The sequence below is a fragment of the Myodes glareolus genome, chromosome 2 (assembly GCF_982192425.1).
Source record: "Myodes glareolus chromosome 2, mMyoGla1.1, whole genome shotgun sequence".
Lineage (NCBI taxonomy): Eukaryota > Metazoa > Chordata > Mammalia > Rodentia > Cricetidae > Myodes > Myodes glareolus.
Window position 1 is genome coordinate 107178500 of NC_142027.1, and position 22193 is coordinate 107200692.

The following is a 22193-nucleotide window of genomic DNA, read 5'->3' on the forward strand; positions in this document are numbered from 1 at the left end:
TTTGTGTATTTGTGTATGCAAACAGAAGAGGGCTCCAGGGTACTATGAGCTGTCTGCATAGGTTCTCTGAAAGACCAAGTGCTCTTAACCCATGAGCCACCTCTCCATTTAAATGAGACAAAGTAAAAACCAAGATTGAGGGCTGGGGAGATGGCTCAGAGGTTAAGAGCACGGCTGCTGTTCTGGAGGTCCTAAGTTCAATTCCCAGCAACCACATGGTGGCTCACAACCATCTGTAATGAGATCTGGTGCCCTCTTCTGCCCTGCAGGCACACATGTAGGCTGAACACTGCATACAGAATAAATAAATAAATCTTAAAAAAAATCAAGATTGAATTCTATGCAAAGCTAAAGGGTGGCAGTTCTACTTTCTAAACTTCAGACTTGTACCAACACCTGTGTTTGGATATGTGTACACACAAATTTGTGCTTGCTGATGCCAGGGGGCCACCATGGGCATCATTCCTTAGAAGCTGTCCACCGTTTTTGACAATGGCTCTGTCTTGGCTGGAACTAACCAAGTAAGTCAGGCTGGTCACCCAATAAATTGTAGGAATCTTCCTGTTCTTGCCTCCCCAACCCAGCCCTCCTTTGCTTGAGTTCTGGTATTCAAACTTAGGTCTTGGTGGACTGAGCTATTTCCCCAGCCCTGAAAACCCAACTTTAACATAACCAAAAGATGACAAAAGAAAACAAACACCCCCACACCAAACAATCACTAGGATTGCCTGCTGGGAACACAATTTATTTTACCAAGTCCCAGGAGACAACACACTTGCTATGTACTCCTGCATTTTCCTCTTGCTGCATTAACATTTCATCTGACCTCACGTCTCCTAAAGTGGACCACTGACTATTCAAGTGCACTCTCCTTCCTCCTCTTCTAAGCGCTCACACAGCCCAGGCTGGCCTCAGACTTACCATATAACCAAAGATGACCCTGAATTCCATATCCTTTTGCCGCAATTGCCCCAGGGCTCAGATCACTGGTGTAGGCCACCTTCCCTGGTTTAGGTGGTATAAACGAACTTGGAGTTGAGGCAAGCACTCACCATATGCTCAGCTTTCCATTTCTCTTTTTTTGAAACTTTAGCTTTCAATCAGAGCTTCAACTTATTTTAAAAGAGTTCTCTACCTTTAAGAGAAACAAATCCAAAAAACGACCCATTTTTCTCCCATTACTTAGCGAAAGGAGTCTTTATAGAATTATGAATGAGGATTTAAAACAAATTCCATTTAAAATTTTTATTGAACACCAACTAAGTGTCTGGACTCTTTAGAGGCTGATCAAATCAAAGATCCAGTTTTTAACAGCAATGATTTAATCCTGCTGACATACAAAGTTTCTTCTTTGGGTCTAATTGATGCTAATATAAGCTGGAAATGGACAAAACAGGAGGTTTTCCTAGCCTATAAACGAAAAGACAGTGCCTGAGTTAACTATCGTGTAGACCTGGTTGTAATGATCTTTAACTAAAAGTTTTTAAAAATACACTCAAAATAATTTTTTTTTTTGCTTGCATAACCAACCCTAACCCTTAACACTCATATTCTCAGGACAAGATTTTCTCTCACCCACACCCCATGAATTGCAGTAAGGGAGCTGGTAATCCCCATTACCAGCATAAGCATTTCTTTTGGGGACGGGCAATTGCTCTCCTCCCGAGTCACATCATATACCATTATCTGGGTATTCCAGCAAATGTCCAGCTTGGCCATGCCCCCAAGAATTCCCAACTAGGGAATTCTAAGCAAGTGCTGAACCATGTCCTGGGGCCACTCAGGGGACACTCTAAGTAAATGCTCTTTACTGAGCTAAACTCCTCACAGAGGAGTCTATACAAGTCTTACTTGTCTAGTCTGCCAGCTAGGGCAGACTAGAAACTTCAAGCTGTTACCAATTAGTCTTTAATTGAGAGGAAGGTGAGAAAGCTCTGCCCTCTCTCCCCCTGCCCCCATGATAGATCAAGTCTTTCTGCCCTCAGCACTTTCTTAGCAGATGTTAAGGCTATGGCAACTTTCTTGGCCATTCTTTTGTAACACATCTGATCTTGTCCGGGGACTACAGGATAAGTGAGACTCAGTGTGACTGGTCACCCTTTCATGAACCAAAACGACTTAACCCCAATCTCAAACTGTAACAAAATACAAGTTTTGGTCCAGCCTCTTCCAATCTTTCAGAAATCTCATTCTTCCATCTTCAAGCACTGGACCAAATTTACTTAATGAGTGCTTGTGAATCAAGACCATTTTAAAGACCAATTAACTTGGCTAATGACTGTGTAATTTGAAGTTGAGTCAGTTTGTGGAAGGGGGCGTGTTACAACCTACAAGATTTAAAAACAAACAACCCCCCAAAAAACAGAACTCAAAATCACAGCAGACCACAATTCACTGTTTTTTTCCACTTGGGACCATGGCTCAGAGCAGGCTAACCCTCATTCTCTCCATTCTGCTGTTTAGAGCGAAACATGGGATTGGTGGTATCAACTAGGAAAGAACCAGACAACAGGAAACTAAGTTCTCTTAGTAAGACATTAGTTATTAAGTATGGCAAAAGGATTTCCAAACTTATGCTTGACCTGAAGTATTGGAGATGGCTTACCTTACCTAAAACTTCAAGTTTGTTTTACAAAGTTTCGAAAAGCAAAACAGGTATTTCCAGACATAATAAAAAATCTGAATAGCAAAATAACTACTTTAAAATGTACAGTAGTATTTCCATACAAAGAGCAAAGCCTAGATCTGTTAGGTACTTTTCCAACAATGCTCACTGTCTCTAATAGTAGCTGAAATAAAAATCTACCCTAACTTCTATAAGTGATCTATTTAGACCATTTAAGTTTTTGTCTCTGGTTCTATATTTCATTCAATTCAAAAACCTTTGCTTCCCTAATAGGAAATCCAACATATTCCTATTTCTGTGGACACAGGCTGGCTGTGAAGTTGTGATCTGTCTCAGCCTCCTGAGTGCTGGGATTACAGGCCTGTACTACTATGCCTGCCTCCCTTATGGATATACATGTACATAGTTAAATTTTTTTTGATAGGATCTTCTGTGATTCAGACTAGTCTCAAACTTGCTAACAGAGGATGATCCCGAACCCCTGATCCTCTTGCCTCTATCTCCCAAGTACTAGGATTATAGGCATTGCCACCACATCCTTTTGATGCAGTGCTGGGGATGGAACCACACCCCCAGGCCTCCCTCATAACACTTCTGAGAGTTGCTCATAGTGAGTGGGACACAGAAAATGGCTCTTCTGGCAAGCTTGCTGTATTGAGTGTTTCAGCATGGTCACTCCAAGTGACAAAATTAATCTTCCATGAGGATGGCAAGATGAACCTGATTAAGTTCCCTTTTGATAAACAGATCAGCATGCCTATTGGAAATAAAGTTGACAATTCTAGGATAAAAACTTAAATCAATAAATATTCACAGCTATGAATCTTCAAACACTGTCTCCTAAGCAAAAATGTGTCAGGATGGGAGCAAGGACAGAATCTTGCAGCAGAGTCAAAGTAAATCTCGCAATGCTTCTCAAACTCTGAGATAGCCCTCCACCTCCCAACCAAGACAGAAAGGCATTTCCTGAAAAGTAGCCCTTCTTGTGAACTGAGTCCCCACTCGTCTGTGCACAGATTTACGAGGGAAAACAGGACTGTGGTTACCGGAATCTGGGCAGACTAGCTGTTCTGTATACTTCCTATCCTCTGCTGAGTGTATGTTCTCCTCAAACATACTAACACTGGAGCAGCCAGAACCCACCGGTTCCCACTGCAGCTCAGAACCGCCCTCTTCTCACAGACCTCCCTCCCCACAAGCAGCAGCCTGAGTTTTCTTCCCAATTCTGTGAATTCACTGTTTATAATCACATCAGTTTCTTAATTATTCCAAAACTTCACTTTTTTCCCGTGATGCGTTCTGTTCAACAGACTGGATCGCGTTTACAAGGAACATAAAGAGTGACTGGAGTGGTGAGGTACAGAATACATCAAGGTGCCCAAGCAAACCATTTCCGTAGGAGGTTGTACTTGTCTTGTTTACTACTTCTTTAGCCTTTCCCCACATTTGTTTCCTCCTGTGGATCCTCTGGAGTTAAGACTAAGCTCTCTTGGTAGTTTCTGGAACTTACTGCATGACTGGAACAGATTAAGGGAATTCATGTCCAAGGCAGTACTAGGAAGTTGGCCTCACAGACATTAAAAGTTTATTTACAGTCTATGCTTTGCCAAACATCACACTCAGACTAGGTCCCATTCTGGAGTCAATTTCTGATGTATCTTAAGGTGTGGACTGCCCCACATATTAAACATGCCAGTCTCTACACACATTTAGCAGTCTCATGTTTATACCTTTAATATCAAGTGCTTTGCATATCAAGTTGTCTCACACATCTATGCTTAGCCTTGCCTACCAGGTTAAAGTAGAAAGTCCGCAACTTTGACTTTTGTCATAAGGTTAAATTTCACTTAAAAAGTCTTCAAAAAAGTTCCATCAGGCCACTAGCATGCTAATGGTTAATTAGTAAGCACTTAAGCCGGAACAACCATCCTGAACACTACAGTTGTCAGCCTTCTGAACTGTGACACAGAGATACTGTGTTGAGCATCTAAGATGTTTTGATAACCATCTATAGCCTGCTTTCTAAATAAAACACATCTTCAAACGGCTGCCTTCAGGAGTGCATCTGTGGTAGCTCTGAAGCCACTCCAGAAACTATCTACTAGTAAGATGTCCCAATAAAATGGGAAGTAAATGAGGGATGGGGGAGGGGCACAGGTCTGTCTTAATTTAACTTAAAAACAAGACCCTAGATTGGTGGTTGAAGTACATCAGCATGTAGTTGTGTATGTCTGTGTATAAGTGGCCAACAGGGAAATGACCAAAGTCCTTTCTTGGGCTCAAAACCAGTGTCTGGATGGGCTCCCGGAGTACTGAACCTTTTTTCCAGTTGTTTTAGCAAGCCAGAGATCTCAAAAAGGCCCACCATCACCATGACTCATTTCTTAGGAAGAACCTTAAAGCATCTCCATCTCTGCCTCACTCCAGAGTGAACCAGTGAACCAGCATGTCTGCTGCTTTTCAGTTGGGTGGATAGACACACTCACAGGCAGCACTGTGGAAACAGTTTAGACACCATCACTGAAGTGTGACTGGTCTAAGAAATGAAGTCAAAGAGGGACCAGATAATGATTGCTTGTAGGATTCTAGTTTGACCTGGAGCTGAGGTCACACAGGCACCAACCTGATGAGACCCCCTATTGTGTCTCATGGACTTTTGCTGCTAGTCAGCAAACAATTGGTACAAGACGGTTTTAGTTGTTTCTTGAGGGGAAATCTTAAACCGTATGCGGGGTGTTCACGTCAACAGTCTTCAAGTTTGTCTTTAGCTTATGTTTCTAGGGTTCTGCAGGGATCTCCACACTTTCATGAAAAGAGCAGTTTATTCAAGTGCCTGACACCTTCGTAGTCCAGACTTGGGTCTCCTGTATGTGTTAAGTCTTGATTAAGAGCTTCTGGGAAGCCACCGGCAGAGATCTCAGGAAAGGCTAAAGTCCCCTAACCTCACTTTATTCTTTCATGAGAGATCAAAAAGATGCTGTGTGCTATTAAACACAATGACACAACCAACCATACCACCATGTGGTGGTGAACTTCTCAGAGCAAGAGGATATCTTCAGCCACTGCCAACTAATAACAACAGATGCTTCTGCAAGTTTCTGATCAAATGCGGAAAAGATGCTCCCTTTAACTTTCCCTTTTTCTGAGAATTAAACACGAAAACAAATAAAGGAACAATAAAAACAAAAGCCCATCACATCTTCTGAAGAACGTTAGTTAAGTTTTGAACAGCTCGGCAAGTGCTCAAAAGACAACCATTCAGCAGCTGACCGAAAATATTTCTGGTCAAGAATAAGAGCTTTGCGTGAAATATGTCACACAAACAAAAACTTTATAGTGTTCATATTTTTCTTCTGTAAGTGGAAAAGTCATTTTTTTTTGACATTCTGTGGTATTTACTTACTGATCCATGTTTATAGAGTCTCTGCAGACAGCTAAGCAAGCTTTTGCTTATATTTAGGACAAAAATTACACTGACCCTAGAATAACTTAGAGCATGGCCTATAGCTCTGAAGGTACCATATTTCAGGTACTCCCTATTCACAGGCTCTATCACAACATGACAGTCCTGTTGGAAGTCTGTCATATGGAGTGCCTTGGGTTAGTACTACATCCAGTGTTGTGCTGTCAGGAACATAACTATATTTCTTGACAACTGAAGTATCTCTTTGCAGGGGGAGGAGTTGATAAAAGCTTCCATACACTGAATGGTAAAGGATTAAAAGATGGTATGTAATCAAGTGTCAACGCGTGGAGGGTGCACTTAGGAGTGCTTCAGGGATGTTGAGGGGGGAGAGAAGAGTCTTGAATTGTTGCTTTTTCAGTAGCACTGACCACGCTGATGATGGCAGAGCCACCCGTATCTTTTACAGTCCTTAGAACTACAAAGTGGTGCATATACCCTCTCTTTCAGAGAGACAGAAATCTTTGGTTTGATTCTGATCAGCGCAGTTCTAGATTTCTATAGCTTTGGCAGGCTACCAGTGATCAGATATACAACTTTCTGGATATATAACTTGCTTGAGCAGCATGTTCCAACGTAGTTTTTGTATTAACTGTCTCTCTTCATTGAGAAATATAGGTTGTCCAAGTAGGGTCTGTTTGTAGCAAGTGGCTTCTTCAGTTGAATATACACAGAGCCGGTCTTGATTCATATACTCATTACTGGAAAGCTTGGCATTTCACTGTGTGTGCTTTTATCTTGCGTGGAGATATACTAAAGAATATACATATGACTAGCTTTCCCTTGCAAGGACTGTAAGAATTACATGCTTACAGACCACCTAAAGGCAGAACACTGTCAATGTAACTCTTAAGGATCCTTAAGTGTGACTTCTCAAACAATTAGATGGTGTTATTACTTTTCCCTTGATGGGCACATATATCTGACATGATTTTAGAAACAAAAGGGGAGAAATGGTTTGATGATACTCTATTGCTTTACACACAGCTTTTCAGGAATGCTCCAAAAGCATCCAGAGAGGCTGGGCTGTATTCTGAGGCTCTCTCTCTGGCATGGATTCTATGGTGCAGTGTGAGGGTTGAGCTCCGGGTGAAGGCCTTGCCACACTTAGTGCACTTGTAGGGCTTTTCTCGAGTGTGAATTCTCCGGTGCAAAATAAGGTATGAGTTTCGATTGAAAGCTTTTCCACATTCACTACATTCATAGGGCTTCTCCCCCGTGTGGATTCTCTGGTGCTTCGTGAGGTCTGAGCTCTGGCTGAAGGCTTTGCCACACTCGTTACATTCGTAGGGTTTCTCTCCAGAGTGGATGCGCTGGTGCAGGATAAGATTTGAGCTATGACTGAAGGCTTTGCCACACTCGTTACATTCATGAGGCTTCTCTCCTGTGTGGATTCGCTGATGTAGGACAAGGTTTGAATTGAGACTGAAGGCTTTGCCACACTCGTTACATTCGTAGGGCTTCTCTCCAGTGTGGATGATTTTATGGCGGATAAGGCTGGAGCTTCTTGTGAAGCATTTCCCACACTCATCACACCTATGTGTCTTTGCCCCCGACGGAAGCTCTTCGGGGGTATTATTAAAGTTTGCACTCAGACTGAAGCTTCTTCCCAGACCTTTGCCCTTCTCCCTTGGGCCCCTCTCTCCTGTAGAGGGCTTCTTTTCCTTCGCTGTAGGTGGCCCAGGCTCTTTCTTCTCTTTGCCAGTTTTTTCTTCAGGGTTTCTCTGCTGCCTTTCGACTACTCTGCCCTGCTGTTCACGTTTCTCTCCAAATTCTTTCTGAAATCTTCCTGCTGTCTCCCCATGTGAGGTGGAATCTTCTTTGACTTCGGCCTTTGAGGTTGACTCATTCCCATTCCTGTTTTCAGAACCTGACATGATAAATAGAAAATATGAATAACACCATTTTCTTCTGAAAACAGGTGTTAACACAATGACATCATTTTCTAAGAAGCTTCTATATACATGGGGAAATGACTTCATAGCATTAAAGATAAAAGTAGAAAAAGGGAAAAATTTACCAACAATGGAATGTAGAGCTGGGATGGAGGTGGAAAAATCATAGTACTGGTAAAGTATACGAAGAAGGCCAGGCATAGTGGTGCACACCCAGCATTCAATTGGCTGAGGCAGGAGAATCACCAGTGACAGACCAGTTTTGGCTACATAGCAAGATCTATCTCAAAGTGAAAAAGAAAAAAAAAAGAGTGAACAGCTGTAAAGGATGTGAATAAACAAGCATGGCATGGTGAGGAGTGAGCAGAGACAGTTAAGGAAGGAAAGGATAAGGAATTGAGAAGCTTCAGAGGTTGTTCTCCTATTAAATGGTCATCTGATAGCCAATTTGAAAGAAAATATTTAGCTAGTCACCGCTGGCTGTGGTGGCACACACCTGTAATCATAGCACTCTGGAGGCAGAGGCAGGCAGATCTCTGTGAGTTTGAGGCCAGTCTGTTCTATATGGAGCTCCAGGACAGTCAGGGCTACATAGAGATTCTGTGTCAGGAAAAAAAAAAGAAGTCACATTGCAAGCTTAATTCCAGCAACAAAGAAGAAGAGGCAGGCAGACAGATCCCTATGAGCTCCAGCCCAACCAGAACTAAACAATGAGACCTTGTCTCAAAAAAATAAGAAAATAAGAAATAAAGTCAGATTGCATTTCCAGCAAATATCTTTAAGTCTTACAAAAAGAGAACAGGCCGGGTGGTGGCACAGTCCTTTAATCCCAGCACTTGGGAGGCAGAGAGAGGCATATCTCTGTGAATTTGAGGCCAGTCTGGTCTATAGATGAGTTCCAGGACAGGCCCCAAAGTTACACAGAGAAATCCTGTCTTGAAAACAAAACCAAAAACAAACAAAACAACAACAACACACCCCCGCCGCCCCCCAAAAAACCAAAAAGAGAACAGGTAAGGAATTGGTTAGTAGTGTTAGCAGAGGGAAGGCAAAGCAGACACTCCTCAGTTCTGTCATACTTTATCAACAAGGAAATAATTAGCAGGTAACAAGGAGCCTGAACTCAGTAGATTGTGGGGCCCCTTGATGTAGCAAGCAGTTTTCCTCCACCAGGAAGAACAGCACAGAAGTACCCAAACTTATGTAACAGAGAAGGGATGAAGGAGCTATCTGGGGATTCATTACCAAAATAGCTTAAATCTTCACCAACTGACAGTTAAGACTTATAGAAAAGAAACAATTCCTGAGACTGTAATCAGAAGAACCAGAAAATAAATTTTTCAGTGTAGAGCTAATCTCTGTATTTTAGCAGCCAGCGTATTAAAACACTAAAGTTTAATTTTATTGTACACTACTATATCCCAAGTATCACTATTTAAAAAACCAACAATTATTGTGTGTGCGCGTGTGTATGGTGTTTTGCCTGCATGTGTATATCTATGTACCATGTGCATGCTTGATGCCTGCAGAGGTCACAAGAGGGTCTTGGATCTCTTGGATCTGGAGTTACAGACAGTTGTGAGCTACCATGTAGGTGCTGGGAACTGAACATGGGTCCTCTGGAACAGCAGCCAGTACTCTTCACTGCTGAGCCATGTCTCATGTCCCTAAACAATTCTCAAAACCATTTATGAATGTATGTATGTATGTATTTCATGTTTAGTGTGTGTGACCCATGATATATGTGTTGAGGTCAGAATACAACCTGCGAGACTCAGTTCCCTCCTTTCAACATATGGGCCCTGGGTCTGAACTTAGGTTGCTAGGTTTGGCAGCAAGTGTTCTTTCCCTAGTGAACCATCCCACAGACCCCTCGCTTTGCTTTTAAGTGAGGACTCCAAGAGTGTCTGCACCACCCCAGTAGGCTCCTGAAAGCTATGACTAGAGGAGCTGGTAATATCTGATCCCTGACTTATTGATGAAATCACCATAATCACTGAGGCAACTGCAGAGAAGAGAAAGCTGGTCCACCTCTTCTGAATCCTAAGCAAAGGCCCTTTATTAGCTGGAAGTTCCCAAGAGTGTTCCTTTTGTTTTCCTTCAAAGGTTTAGTAGTGATAGCTTATAAACAAAGACCAGTTCTTAATTTCTATTCAGTATAAAGAACAAGTATCTAAAAAGCATCCTTCCCTTCACATCAAACCAAACTTGAGCTTCTCCAGTAAAAACCCTTTCTCTATGCCCACTTTGCTTATCCTCCTTCTGCCCACCCATGGTGGAGATCTTGCTGTGAGATTTCCTTTGGGCTTCCAGTAGCACTGTGTCCTAGGGCTTAAGGTCTAGGAGAGGCCCATGCAACAGCTGTCAGCTGCTTGGGTCCTTTTATCTATCTGATGCCCATTAAATTACTCCATTCTTCTTATCTCCAGCACCAAGAGTTCTTCACAGAAGAGGACCACTGAGTTTGGAGCCGGGCACATGATCCTAAGGGAGGGCCAAATGCAAGGCTAGAGAATCACAATGTGCATACGGAATAATCTCTATAGGATAGGAAAGGACAGTTACCCAGGGTGGATGTCTTGGTAAAGTTTAGGAACATGGTAAAAATGCTTGGCAGGTTCCTCTACTGGACAGAGGCAAGCTGAAGCACCAGAGCAGAGAGGATCCTCCCAGGGAATGAGTGGCTGGGGAAACTGAGAAACTCAGAGCATAGAGTTTATTTTTGATTTCAAAGAGCTGAATTACCTAGAGGTAACAAATCTCAAGGCTCTAGGGAGTTGGAGTAACACACCTTTGGGACTTAATGAACACAAACGTTAATCCTTACTAACCAACACAGAAGCAAAACAATCTTAGCAGACAGGAATTCTGCATCAGTCTTACCCTGGGAAAACACATTCCCCAAATTCTCCTGCCTGCTGTCCCTACTGAGATTCCTCCGAGCCAGGTTCTGACATCCCCATTCCTCCAGGATGAGGGACACGGCCATGTCCTCGATCTTCACCATTGCCTGAAATAACAGAGATCCCCATGCTCAGCAAATCTGAGGTCAGGGACAGAGCTGATGGCAGGACTATAAGATACTAGGAGAGAACGCATGGCCAGACTCTGGTGGACTGAAGGGGTTATGGTGGAAGGACACTAACATGGAGGAGAGTAGGGCTTTTCTGAGGGCTGGCACAAGACCTGATAGAGGCTTATGAGACATGCTCCAGAAGGGGCAGATACAGGGCCTCAGGAGGGAAGAGGGGCCCATGGCTCACCTGGGAATCTGCGGTCAATAGTGCAGATGCCATCGCCTGGTCTCTAGGATTCCCCTCATGATGAGGGGCAGGAACGTGGGTGGCGGGGAGAGCTGAGGAGGAGAAAGGGGCTGTGAGTAGAACAGCTCTTCTTTGAGTCTCCCTCAGCAAAGAGCCCTGACATTCTCCTTCTTATACCAGCATATTCACTGTTTGATGTTAGCCACTAAAAAGACAGCCCACAGGATTTGTTGATAGGAAGCAAGACTTCAGCTTCCCAGAGACCTCCACCCTTAAACCGGAACTACACGAAACTCATACAGTTTTAGACAGTAACTTCAAGTTTGGCTTGTGTTTTCTTCCAGCACAAGAACAGCACCAGGGCACTAGACCCCCCCCCCTTTCTGCCTACACTTGTGAACAACGCGACTTCAAGACCACAGGAGCACTGAGCACGACAGGGGAAGAAGGACCTTCATACTTCTAAGTACATTTCTGCCATTCAGACCCTGTCCCCCACCTTTTATCTGGCCACGGTAGCTGTTTGATAGAACAAATACACTATGTTCAGATGTTAATGAGACAAGCAAATGTAGAAAGGTACGGGTCAATACATAATAAAAGGCAACAGTAACATAGCACAGACTATCAACTGGATGCAATGAGTAACAAGAATAAAAAAAAATAAACTGTAATATTAAAATTTCTCATTTCCCCTTCGTCAAGCCTCGTTACAGGCAGACAGAGGATGGTGCCAGGCAACCTGCAAGGACCACAGAAACAGAGCACTCCATCCCTACACTCCTAGTCGTTCCCACCTGTGAGGTGAGACACACACAAGAACAAGACACTAACACTTAGGCCTTCGCAGAGTCAGGAAACAGTGGAAGATGAACAAGAAAGAGAGGAAACTGAGAACAAATCCTTGTCTCAATTCATTCAAGAACAATTTAGTAAACGCTAACTCTAGCTGTGGTCTCTAAAACCACGTTCCAAGCTACCCGAAGCAACAATCTGATGCTCAGACACTGAGTGATCTCTCCAGCTGACACCTAATAACACCACTGTGCCTGCAGGCCAGAAAAGGGTATCAGATTTCCTGAAGCAGAAGTTATAGGCAGTTGTGAGTGGCCTGAGACAGGTGAACACTGGTCCTCTGTAAGGAAGGAGATCTTTCTGATAGTCTATGCACCTGTTTTATTTTAAACTCAGATAAAAAATATTATCTGCCGGGTGGGCGATGGTGGCACACACCTTTAATCCCAGCACTTGGGAGTCAGAGGCAGGTGGATCTCTGTGAGTTTGGTCTACAGAGCAAGTTCTAGGACAGCCAGAGCTACACATAGAGAAACCCTGTGTAGAAAAACCAAAAAGCAAGCAAACAAACAAAAAATCCAACTCTATTTCTGTAAAGTGGGCTGGGGAGCCATCCAAATGCAATAGATTTTTATAGAAATCCTAAACTAGCATTGTTCTCATTTCCTCATTCAAAAAGAAAAAAAAAATGTTCCTATTTTCTTCCCTTTGAAAAATTTAAAAGTAACTTTTTAGAGAATGTTATAAAACATCTTATATATTTAGATTAAATAAATAAGTAGATGTTTAGCAGCCAGCACTACACTAAAGCATGTCAAAACTGAGGCAGGATTGGGAGTTAGAAGCCAGCCTTGGGCTACATAGCAAGATCTTGTGTCAAAACAAACCATTAAGGCTGGAAATAATAAACCATGTGTTTTAATGCCCTCCACTCAGAACTCTGCTGGACATCTGGAGTGTACACAGTTCAACACATGATGTAATGCTCACCGAGTACATGATAGTCCACTTACCTCCTTAGTAAACAACATTCAGTCTAAGATCGGCCTGTGAGCTATGTTGTAATAATAATAGGCATAATAACCAAACAAGCATGCTTCTTTATGGAGTTACCTGGGAACACGGAAAGAAGTACTTCCATCTTAGACCATTTATTTGTCCCCTTCTCCCCACCTTTTTGTTCATTTGTTTGTTTTTCAAGATAAGGTTTCACTGTGTAACAGTCTTGGCTGTCCTGGAACTGGCCTTGAACTCTGTTTGCCTCTGCCTCCCGAGTCCTGGGATTAAAGGTGTGAGCCACCACCACCCAGCATTCCCATCTCTTTTTTTAAGAGGGGGAGCAGACAAGGGCTCATCCTCTCAATGACCTGGGCTGACCTCAAACTTGCTGTGTAGTTGAGAATAGCCTTGAAATTCTGTAGTTTCATGTTACAGTGTGCACCATGCCTGCTTTTTTGTTTTTAGGGTTTCACTAGGTGGCCATGGTGACCTGGAACTCACTATGTATGCAGGGCTGTCCTCAAACTCAGAGAGCCAACTGCTTCTATCTCCAGAAGGAGAGTGCCACCATGCCTTGTTTCATGCAGTGCTGGGGAATGGAACACAGTGCTGCATGGATGACAGTCAAGCACTCTACCAACTAAGCCGCACCTCTAACCTTCACATTTATGCCTGTCTCTTCTACACATGAACCCAGCTTCTTACCTCGGGATGGCAGGAGGCGAGGCTTCCGAGATGAATGCTTGAAATGAGGGTGGGTAGCTTCGTGACGGCTAAAGCTTGAGGACTCCTGAACCGGATCCAGAGGCACAATTCCCCTGGCAAGCATCTCAGGCCCATGAACTTGACCCGGGACCTAGGGTGATGAAAACAGTTTCTGGATAAACTTCTGGTTGGCCATGACTCATAATCCTCCTGCTTCAGCATCTCAAGTGCTAGGTTTACATGCATGAAGCATCATGCCTGGCCCGGTAAACTGCTTTTAAGACAGGAATTGGAACACTAAAGGAAGGGCTCTAAGTATGCCAATGGATGCTGGAAGGAGGCAAGCAGAACACTGTCCCTTGTTTCCTTCCTTCCTCCTGTGGTCATGCAGGGAGCCCAGAGCTTCACAGATGCCATGCGCAAGCTCTAGAACTGAGCTATACTGCCCAGCCGCCAGAACTCTTTCAAAGAGCACAGGGGGCAAGGGAGCAAGGACAGCTGCCCCCAACATTCCCCTCTGAGTCCACTCCTAAGTCTATGCCCTTCTTACACACAACAGGCACCCTCTTTTCACCTGCTGTCCCGAAATATCAAGCTCCAAGTCTTCCAGAAGAGTCACGGCTTCCTCTCCGCTGTCGGGCCGGTACTCCTGCAGCCAGACTTGCAGCTCTTTGGGCAGGATGGACAGGAACTGCTCCAGCACCAGCAGCTCCAGGATCTGCTCCTTGGTGTTGACTTCAGGTCGAAGCCATTGGTGACAAAGTTCCTTCAGTCGATTCAGTGCTTCTCGAGGCCCAAAAGTGTTTTGGTAACAGAAGCGCCTGAACCGCTGGCGGAATACCTCTGGGTCGTGTGGGGGAGTCTCCTGCAGACTGGAGTCCTGCCCCCACATGTGATCTTCCTCATCTTCTTCTTCCACCTTCACAATAACGATCCCGTCCTTCTCCTGTGCAGCCTGTGGGGACAGACCCGTGGCTTCCCTTGACTCAGCAGTCATCATTCAGACTCGGGGAGCTGGTGGGGTCCAGCAGGGCCAGGCTGTGCTTCTGTCCTAGCGGCAGTTCTCTATTGGTCTCTGCACTAGTACTAAAGTTAAAAAAAAAAGGGGGGGGGGAAAGACATGTTTTAAAACGTGACTGGGAAGCAGGGGAAAGTGGGTCTAGCATTCTTGGGTGAGCTCCAGGCTAGTGGGAGACACTGCCTCAAAAGCTGAGGTAGACACTCATCTTTAATCTCAGCACTCAGGAGGCAGAGGCACGTGAATCTCTGTGAGTTTGAGGCTAGCCTGGTCTACAGAGCGAGTTCTAGGACAGCCAAGATTACACAAAGAAACCTGGTCTTGAAAAAAGAAAGAAAGAAAGCAAGCAAGAAAGCAAGAAGCTGAGGCAGACAGCACTGAGGAATACTACCTGTGGTTGTCCTCTGATCCCCATATGTAGCCCCACACACAAGAATGCTTACACACAAAGTGACCTGTGTTACTAACCCTTCATACAAGGCTACACATCAAGGAGATGTCCTCTAAACATAAAGGAGAACACCACCACAGAGCTACATTGGTCTTGGTGTCACTTCTAATATTAAGGTTTGCAAACAGAAGCCTTTAACAGGTGGCCTCTAACTCAGGGTGTTTGCCTACTGTCAAAGCAATGTCCTTAGTCCAGCGAGTGCCAAAGGCCAGGCTAAGCATAGCACATGTACATACATACCACTTACCTTACCACTGCTCAAGCCTAGCAGACAAAAAAATATTAGTATCTGTATGCAGATGATATAACTGAGGTTTAGAACACTTAATACTCTCAGCAGCAGATGTGGACCTAACACTGAAGTCAAATTTGAAGACGGGCAGGGGACTTGCGAATGCACCACTTAGCTACCTTTATTGCTTTATGAGTGCTGTGGCGGGCCTAAGGCTGCAGTTTCCACATACAATACAGAAAGCAGGATCACAGCATCTGCATTATATCAGTGAGGGCTGGGGACCTGGAACCGTTGGCAGAGCACCTGCATGCACACATGAGGCCATGGGTTCACTCTACAACTTTGCATAAGCCAGGTTTAAGGGCACACACTTGTAATCTTAGTGTCTAGGACCATCAGGAGTTCAAAGTCATTCTCAGCTATGTGGCACTTTCAGAGTTAGTGTGGGATACCTGAGACCTCTTTGAGAGAGAAAGGGATAGAGGAGGAGGGGAGAGGGAAAGAGAAAGAGAAGGGAAGAGGGAGATGGGGTTTGTAGGAACAGGCAGGTGCAGAAGCCTATAATCTGAGAACTTGAGAGGCAGAGGCAAGAGAATCAGGAATTCAACCTTAGAACAGTTTCAGATAAGTCTGGGCAGTAAGCAAATATCTTAAAAACAAAAACCAAATGCTGGGCAGGGTGGCTTACACCTTTAATCCCAGCACTCAGGAGGCCAAGGCTGGTGGATCTCTGAGTTCATGGTCTGTCTGGTCTATACAAAGAACCCCTGTCTCAGAAAACCAAAAAGAAGTGAGATAAGTTAAGTCATATTTCAATCTACAAGATATCACTTGGTCTAAATGGGGAGCTGTCACATGTTATACTAGGTATCTTACATCCCAAGGGAAGAACCTCTCCTCTCAACTTGCTTGTTCAGTTTTAAAAAAATAATGAATTAGAATTTTTTTTTGGTAGGTAACTGGTTTTAAAGAGTCTTATTTTAACTCAAATATGTGCATGCCACAGTGAGCTACAGGAGGTCAGAGGGCAACTTGCAAGTCTCCTTCTACCACGTGGGTCTGGAGGACTGAACTCAGGACCACCAGGCTAGATGGCAAGCACCTTTACTTGCTAAGCCATCACACTAGCTCTCGGTGGCTGTTTTGAACAATCTCCGCATGCTGTGTTTTCAGGTGTCTCAGTTCAGTAACAATTTCTATCCATCCCAATACACACAACACACAAAGGTTAGCAGCTAGTATTGTTTAGAACTCTTTTGCGTCCCCCAATTACTGTCTCTGAACCTCTGATACATAGCATTTAGCTTTTGAGGGCCTCCACCTTGAGAATACACTCCACCCCTCTATTCCAGCACTACTGTCCTCTTTGTGCATCCCCTTATTTCTAGTTATATGGATCTAAGCATGGGTCATAGCAACATCTTCACACTGGCTGTGAACAACTCCCACTCCATTTATTAACTCGGTCAGCCAATGTTTTACTCACCAAAGATGACATTGCCTTCTGATTAGTCTACCTTAAACAAGGAGATGGGGAGTTGAGCAGACATGGGGAGAACCCTCCCTGATATTTTAGTTCCCCTTCCACCCTCTTCTTGACCAGTGAGAGTAGCCCGGGGAGATATTCCACTAGTATCTCACCTGCAGAGTCTTAAATTAACACCTTATCTTCTTTGACTCCTCCCTCCTCAAATGTACTGACTCTTCCAGAACCAGAACGAATTGTTATTGTTATTATTATTTTCATTTTTTGAGACAGGGTTTCTCTGTGTAACAGTTCTGGCTGTCTATTCTGGAACTTACTCTGTAAAACAGGCTGGCCTCAAACTCACAGATATCCGCTTGCCTCTATCTCCCAAGGGCTGGGATTAAAGGCGTGCGCCAACACTGTCCAGCTGAGTGAATTATTTTTAGAGACAGGATTATAGTATGCAGCCCTGGCAGGTTTCCAGCTCACTATGTAGCTGAGGATGACCTTTAACTTCTGATCCTCCTGCCTCTACTTCCTGAGTGCTGAGATTACAGGTATGAGCCATCATACCTGTTTTATGCAGAGCTGGGGATGGACCCCAGGGCTCCATGACTGCTAGGCAAGCACTCTACATACCGCTACATCCACAACACCCTGAGTGAAGTATTTCCTGGTTCATACCTACTATTTAATGCCAGCTCAAGTCTGGCTTCTTTGGTTCTCCACTTCTATTTTCTGTCCCGCCCCAATAATTTATCTGCTACTTTACTTTATTTTTCCTAAAACTTTACAGTCCCAGTCAGTGAGCTCCACTTTGTTTCCACTTCCCCTTCAAGCTTCTCCTCCCATCAATCTTCCCAGTCCACAAACCCTGCCCCACTCAGCAGAATGACTCTAAACCCAGCACCTTAATCATGCCCTGCCCAGCTTTCTACCTTTTCAAATCCCACTTATCTTGCAAACTTAGTACCACTAAAGTACCACTTGTCCATCACTGATGCTCAAGCACATTATAAAAGGAGTGCGATTAACAGCCAACATTGGCAGGTGCCAAATAATACACCAAGCACTTCACTGGACCACATACCAACAGTCTTAAGAGGTAGCTACGATTATCTGTAATGTGAAAACTGTAGCTTACGGACAGTAATTACTTACCTAAGCTCTCAGAGCAAGTAAATTCTCAGACCAGGACCTGAAGCTAAACCGGTCACATCTCCGGACAAGTTCTTTTTCTAATTTATGTTTTTCTTTTCCCAGCACGAGTGTGGTATGCCTGTGTGTGGAGGCCAGGGTTGACAGTGGATGTCTTCCTCAGTTTCTCTCCACTTTACTGAGGCAAGGGCTCTCACCTGAAACCAGAGCTGGCTGGTTCAGCTAGGCTTAACTGGCCAGCTTGCTTTGGCGATCCTGTCTCCACTTTCTCAAGGTGGGGGTTATAGGTGCATACCCTTCACCTGGTGTTTGACATGGATGCTGGGGACCCAAGCTCAGACCCTCATGCTTGTGCAGCAAGCACTTCACCAACTGAGCCATCTCCCCAGCCCCACGTATCAATATCATTATTAGTCTTGTAGTGCTGAGGATCAAATGCAGGCTTGGTGCAGGCTAAGTAAGTGCTAAAACCCCTGCCCAAACACTCTTTTAAGAAACATGTATGACAGGAGGATCAAAAGTTCAAGATCTGCTTGGATTACAAAATGAGTTCGAGGCCAGCCTCTGTCTCAAATGAAAATATGAGCAGGTGTGGTGGCACAAATGTAACCACAGCACTTGGGGAAACAGAAGCAGGAAGATGAGGAGCTCAATGACATCCTGGGCTACACAAGACATCTTAAAAGTAAAAAAAAAAAAAAAAAGAATATACAAACCACAAAACAAATACAAAAAGGGTGTAGTGGCATAGCGCATGAAGCCTAAGGCCCTGGGCTGAGTCAAATAATACCTGATTGAATTTACCATGTTATTTTTTTTTTTATGTTCACTCTCCATCCCATATTTCTTCAAATTAAACAAATTAACTTATGAAACTGAGAAAAGTTTCCGGGATTTAGCAGGCACAGGGGCAGGTTTACTTTTTAAAAGAGAACTTAAGGGCCGGGTGATGTAGCTCCATGGCAGTGTGCTTGCCTAGCATACATAAGGCCCTAGGTTCAACCTCAGTAGAGCAAGCTAGAAAACACCAACAAGCCAGGTGTAGCGGAGCATGTCTGTATTCCCAGCCCTTCAGAGGTGGAGGCAGGGTGATCTAGAGGGCAGGGCCAGCCTTGCCTACAGAGTGAATCTGAGGCTAGACAGGGCTACTTGAGAACTGGTCAGAAAACAAAAATATTAAAAAAAAAAGCAAATCCAAGAGATTTAATCATACATTATAATTTTCAGTCTGCATAAAAGATTAGCAGTGGAAGAAATACCCTAATAGTGAAGGGAGCGTGGACTGGAACAAATTAATTATATCCCTTCCAAATAAGATGTCACACACCTATTAAGTGAGTTACTAACCTCTCTGGTTTCCAGTATTCTTATCAGCAATGAGGGTAGGGAGAGGCAGAACCTTTGGGGTTCCTCTGAGAAACATATTCTGACATTATCAACTCCTTCAGAAAAGATCACAGTCCAGCAACCAGAAATCACCAAAGAAAAAAATAAATGACTTTCTAATGAGAAAAAAACTCGGTGCTCCAAGTTCAGTTTATTTCAATGGTTGTTTTCTTAAAGCCCAGTATTTCTTCTATGGCACAGTCTTACGAGTTTAAATAAATGATCTTCTAGTTTTTAATATGAAAAAGCTATTCTGGTGTGGTGACAAGTGCTGGTAAGCCCAGCACACTGGAGGCAGTAGCTGGAATTCCAAGGTCAGTCAGGAGTTGAGAGACCCTATTATTTTTTTTTTAAAGGATACTTAGAGAATATTGATACCATTGCCGAATGAAAAGCTAAGATTTAAGATTTAGTACACTGGCCTGGTGGTATTTAAATACAGCATAAACCATTTGAAAAATTTTCAAATGGAGAGATTAAATAGGGAATTAACAAAAGATAACAGTCTTTAGTAGTAGACGTCTCTGTGATTCGAGGAAGGCAAAACTGAATAAAATAATGAGTATGAGTAAGGATCTGTGTATGTGTAGTAATCCGAGAACACACACCTGAAGAAGCCATCTGGATCAAACTTCACCATAGAGTCCTTGTAATAAAGCTATTTTTCCCACATTTGGCTGGCTTTCCTATAACTTCACTTGTGTAACTTGTGGTTACAATGAATTCTTCACAATTCAACAAGTATTTATTGACTGCCTCCAATCCGCCTAGCACTGCCCTGTACAATAAATGCTTTCTTTGGTCCTGGGCCATGGAACAGACACTCTTTAATCAAAGTGTGTGTGTGTGTGTGTGTGTGTGTGTGTGTGTGTGTGTGTAAGGAAGGGAGGGGAAGGAAGGGGAGTGTCAGGTTAAACGGTTTGATCTTTATTTTTCAGTTACATTTGACCAACTTCACTCATTTCAAATTTGGAAGAGCCTTTTTGAGTAGAGGTAGCTAATTTTACGGATAATAAAACTGACAATTGGCAAATGTCTTGTCTCATTCAAGGTCATTAAGCTAATCAATCTCCTACTCCCCCAGCGTGATTCCCTGATAGCCTTCACATCTCACCCACTTCAATCAAGCAAGGTGAACTAAAAACTATTTTCTAGACAGCACGTTTAAAAATCTTAAACCAGGAAGCGCTTGTGAAGCATTCCATAAAATCGAGAGTCGGTTGTTAATCTCTATTAGGTTTTTAACCACTGTCAAGCTTCCAGCGCTTTCGCTCAGTGTTGGGAGGTGGAGAGACAGAAAAGCAGGTGATCTGGAAACATCGGCGGAATCTCAAAACGTGTGCAGAGCTCAAGGTCTTCCGCAGCGTTCATCTACTTCAGTATTCTCAAGGGCCCGGGAAGGGCAGCAATAAAACGAAAATCACACAAACACTTTTTCCCTGCAATCACAGCAAATGGCGACGGAGGGAGTGGGAAAAGAATGCAGACACAAGGATCACGTCCACTCGTGATCTCGTCCTCAGAAACGTCATACGAAGACGATGACACAAAAGGGTTCCCCACTGACCCCAGGGATTCCAGCACCCCAGAATCCGGCAGGGCTCCTTTCCAAGCCCCCCGGGTGGTCACACGGCCCACCCTCGCGGCCCGCCCGTCCTCGCGAGAGTCCGCCATGAGACTCACCGTGAGTCTCCGGAGTGGCCTGGGGACACCGAGCAACCAAGCACGGCTGACTCCCGGGCTCAACCCGGTCGAAGGGCACCGCACACCAACCTAGGCCCTCCCAACGCCTCGCCACAGACACAATGAGTCACAAAGACCGGAAGTAGGTCAGCGCCTCATCTTCCGGGACCCCATCGCGTTTCCGGGTCTTCTCTAGGAACGCGGGAGGACTCTGCATCTCGGTTTCTGAATCTCTTGCCTTGGGGTTCCCCCTCACCCCCACCCCCATTCCCACCCTACCCCCAGGTCCTGATTGTCTTCAATTTCGGAGGCGAGAGATGGAGATGATGTAGTGATCCTGTTCAGGTTTTGTTTTGTTTTGTTTTTCTGTTGCAGTGTCTTCAGCTCTTTGTTACTTTCTCCCCGTCTTTTCCATCTTAGGTAGTAATTACAGTTATTACCAAACAATAATAATAGTAATTGTATGTCTGTGGCAGAGGAACTGAAGGAAGGGTGTATACAGAGGAAGATCAAAGTGAAGCCAGGAGTGGCTGGTTTCATAAATCCGCCCTAGTGAGGTGTGCCAATTAAGTGCATGGTGTTTTCAAATATTTGGCCCGTGGACAAAAGGCTATCTTTCTGGTAAACAAGCTACTTACAAGGGTTCAGAGTTTTGCTCATGTAGAGTATGCTGTTATAACAGTTTACAAGGATTTTTCAGAGGAATCAGACACTCTTCTTCAACGTGTTTTCCTAACCTACAACAATTACCGCCTTCATCTCTTTGCCTTGTGGGCAAAGCGGAAATAAGGCTCCACTTTATATAAGACTACATTCCAAGATAAAACACAAGAGAGAAACCATACCCAGAAGCTTGAATGCTACAGCTTGGGGGAGATAATTTCATAAAAAGCATACTCCAAAACTAAAAAGCAATTGCAGTACCGTTAAGGAAAGATTTCACCCAACAAGAAGTCAGCCGTTCACTCAGAGAATTAGGAGAAACCTTTACTCATGCATGGACTGGAAAACAGACTTGTGTTCTGACGGATCCAGCCCCCTCTACATT

At 44.0% G+C, this 22193-nt stretch overlaps 1 protein-coding gene across 2 annotated transcripts; it reads right to left on the reverse strand.

The window, feature by feature from the left end:
- Nucleotides 1-1230: 1230 nt before the first annotated feature.
- Zkscan1 (zinc finger with KRAB and SCAN domains 1) lies at nucleotides 1231-21291 on the reverse strand. Of its 2 annotated transcripts, XM_048428854.3 has the most exons (6): nucleotides 21146-21291; nucleotides 14321-14832; nucleotides 13747-13897; nucleotides 11248-11339; nucleotides 10868-10994; nucleotides 1231-7959 (listed from the first exon to the last, which is right to left on the reverse strand). In XM_048428854.3, the coding sequence occupies exons 2-6, from the start codon at nucleotides 14744-14746 to the stop codon at nucleotides 7067-7069; spliced, it is 1689 nt and encodes a 562-aa protein (XP_048284811.1). In that variant the 5' UTR covers nucleotides 14747-14832; nucleotides 21146-21291; the 3' UTR covers nucleotides 1231-7066. The 2 variants fall into 2 exon arrangements, with proteins under 2 accessions (XP_048284811.1, XP_048284812.1); XM_048428855.3 differs by lacking the exons at nucleotides 10868-10994; nucleotides 11248-11339.
- Between the last annotated feature and the right edge of the window lie 902 nt (nucleotides 21292-22193).

What these genes read in the sequence shown, in the direction of transcription:
- Zkscan1 (XM_048428854.3), bottom strand. Translation starts at nt 14,746, where the DNA reads ATGATGACTGCTGAGTCAAGGGAAGCCACGGGTCTGTCCCCACAGGCT. An exon ending in TATTGACCGCAGATTCCCAG is followed by an intron (nt 10,995 to 11,247) that starts GTGAGCCATGGG and finishes CTGTTATTTCAG; the next exon opens with GCAATGGTGAAGATCGAGGA. An exon ending in GGGGAATGTGTTTTCCCAGG is followed by an intron (nt 7,960 to 10,867) that starts GTAAGACTGATG and finishes TTATCATGTCAG; the next exon opens with GTTCTGAAAACAGGAATGGG.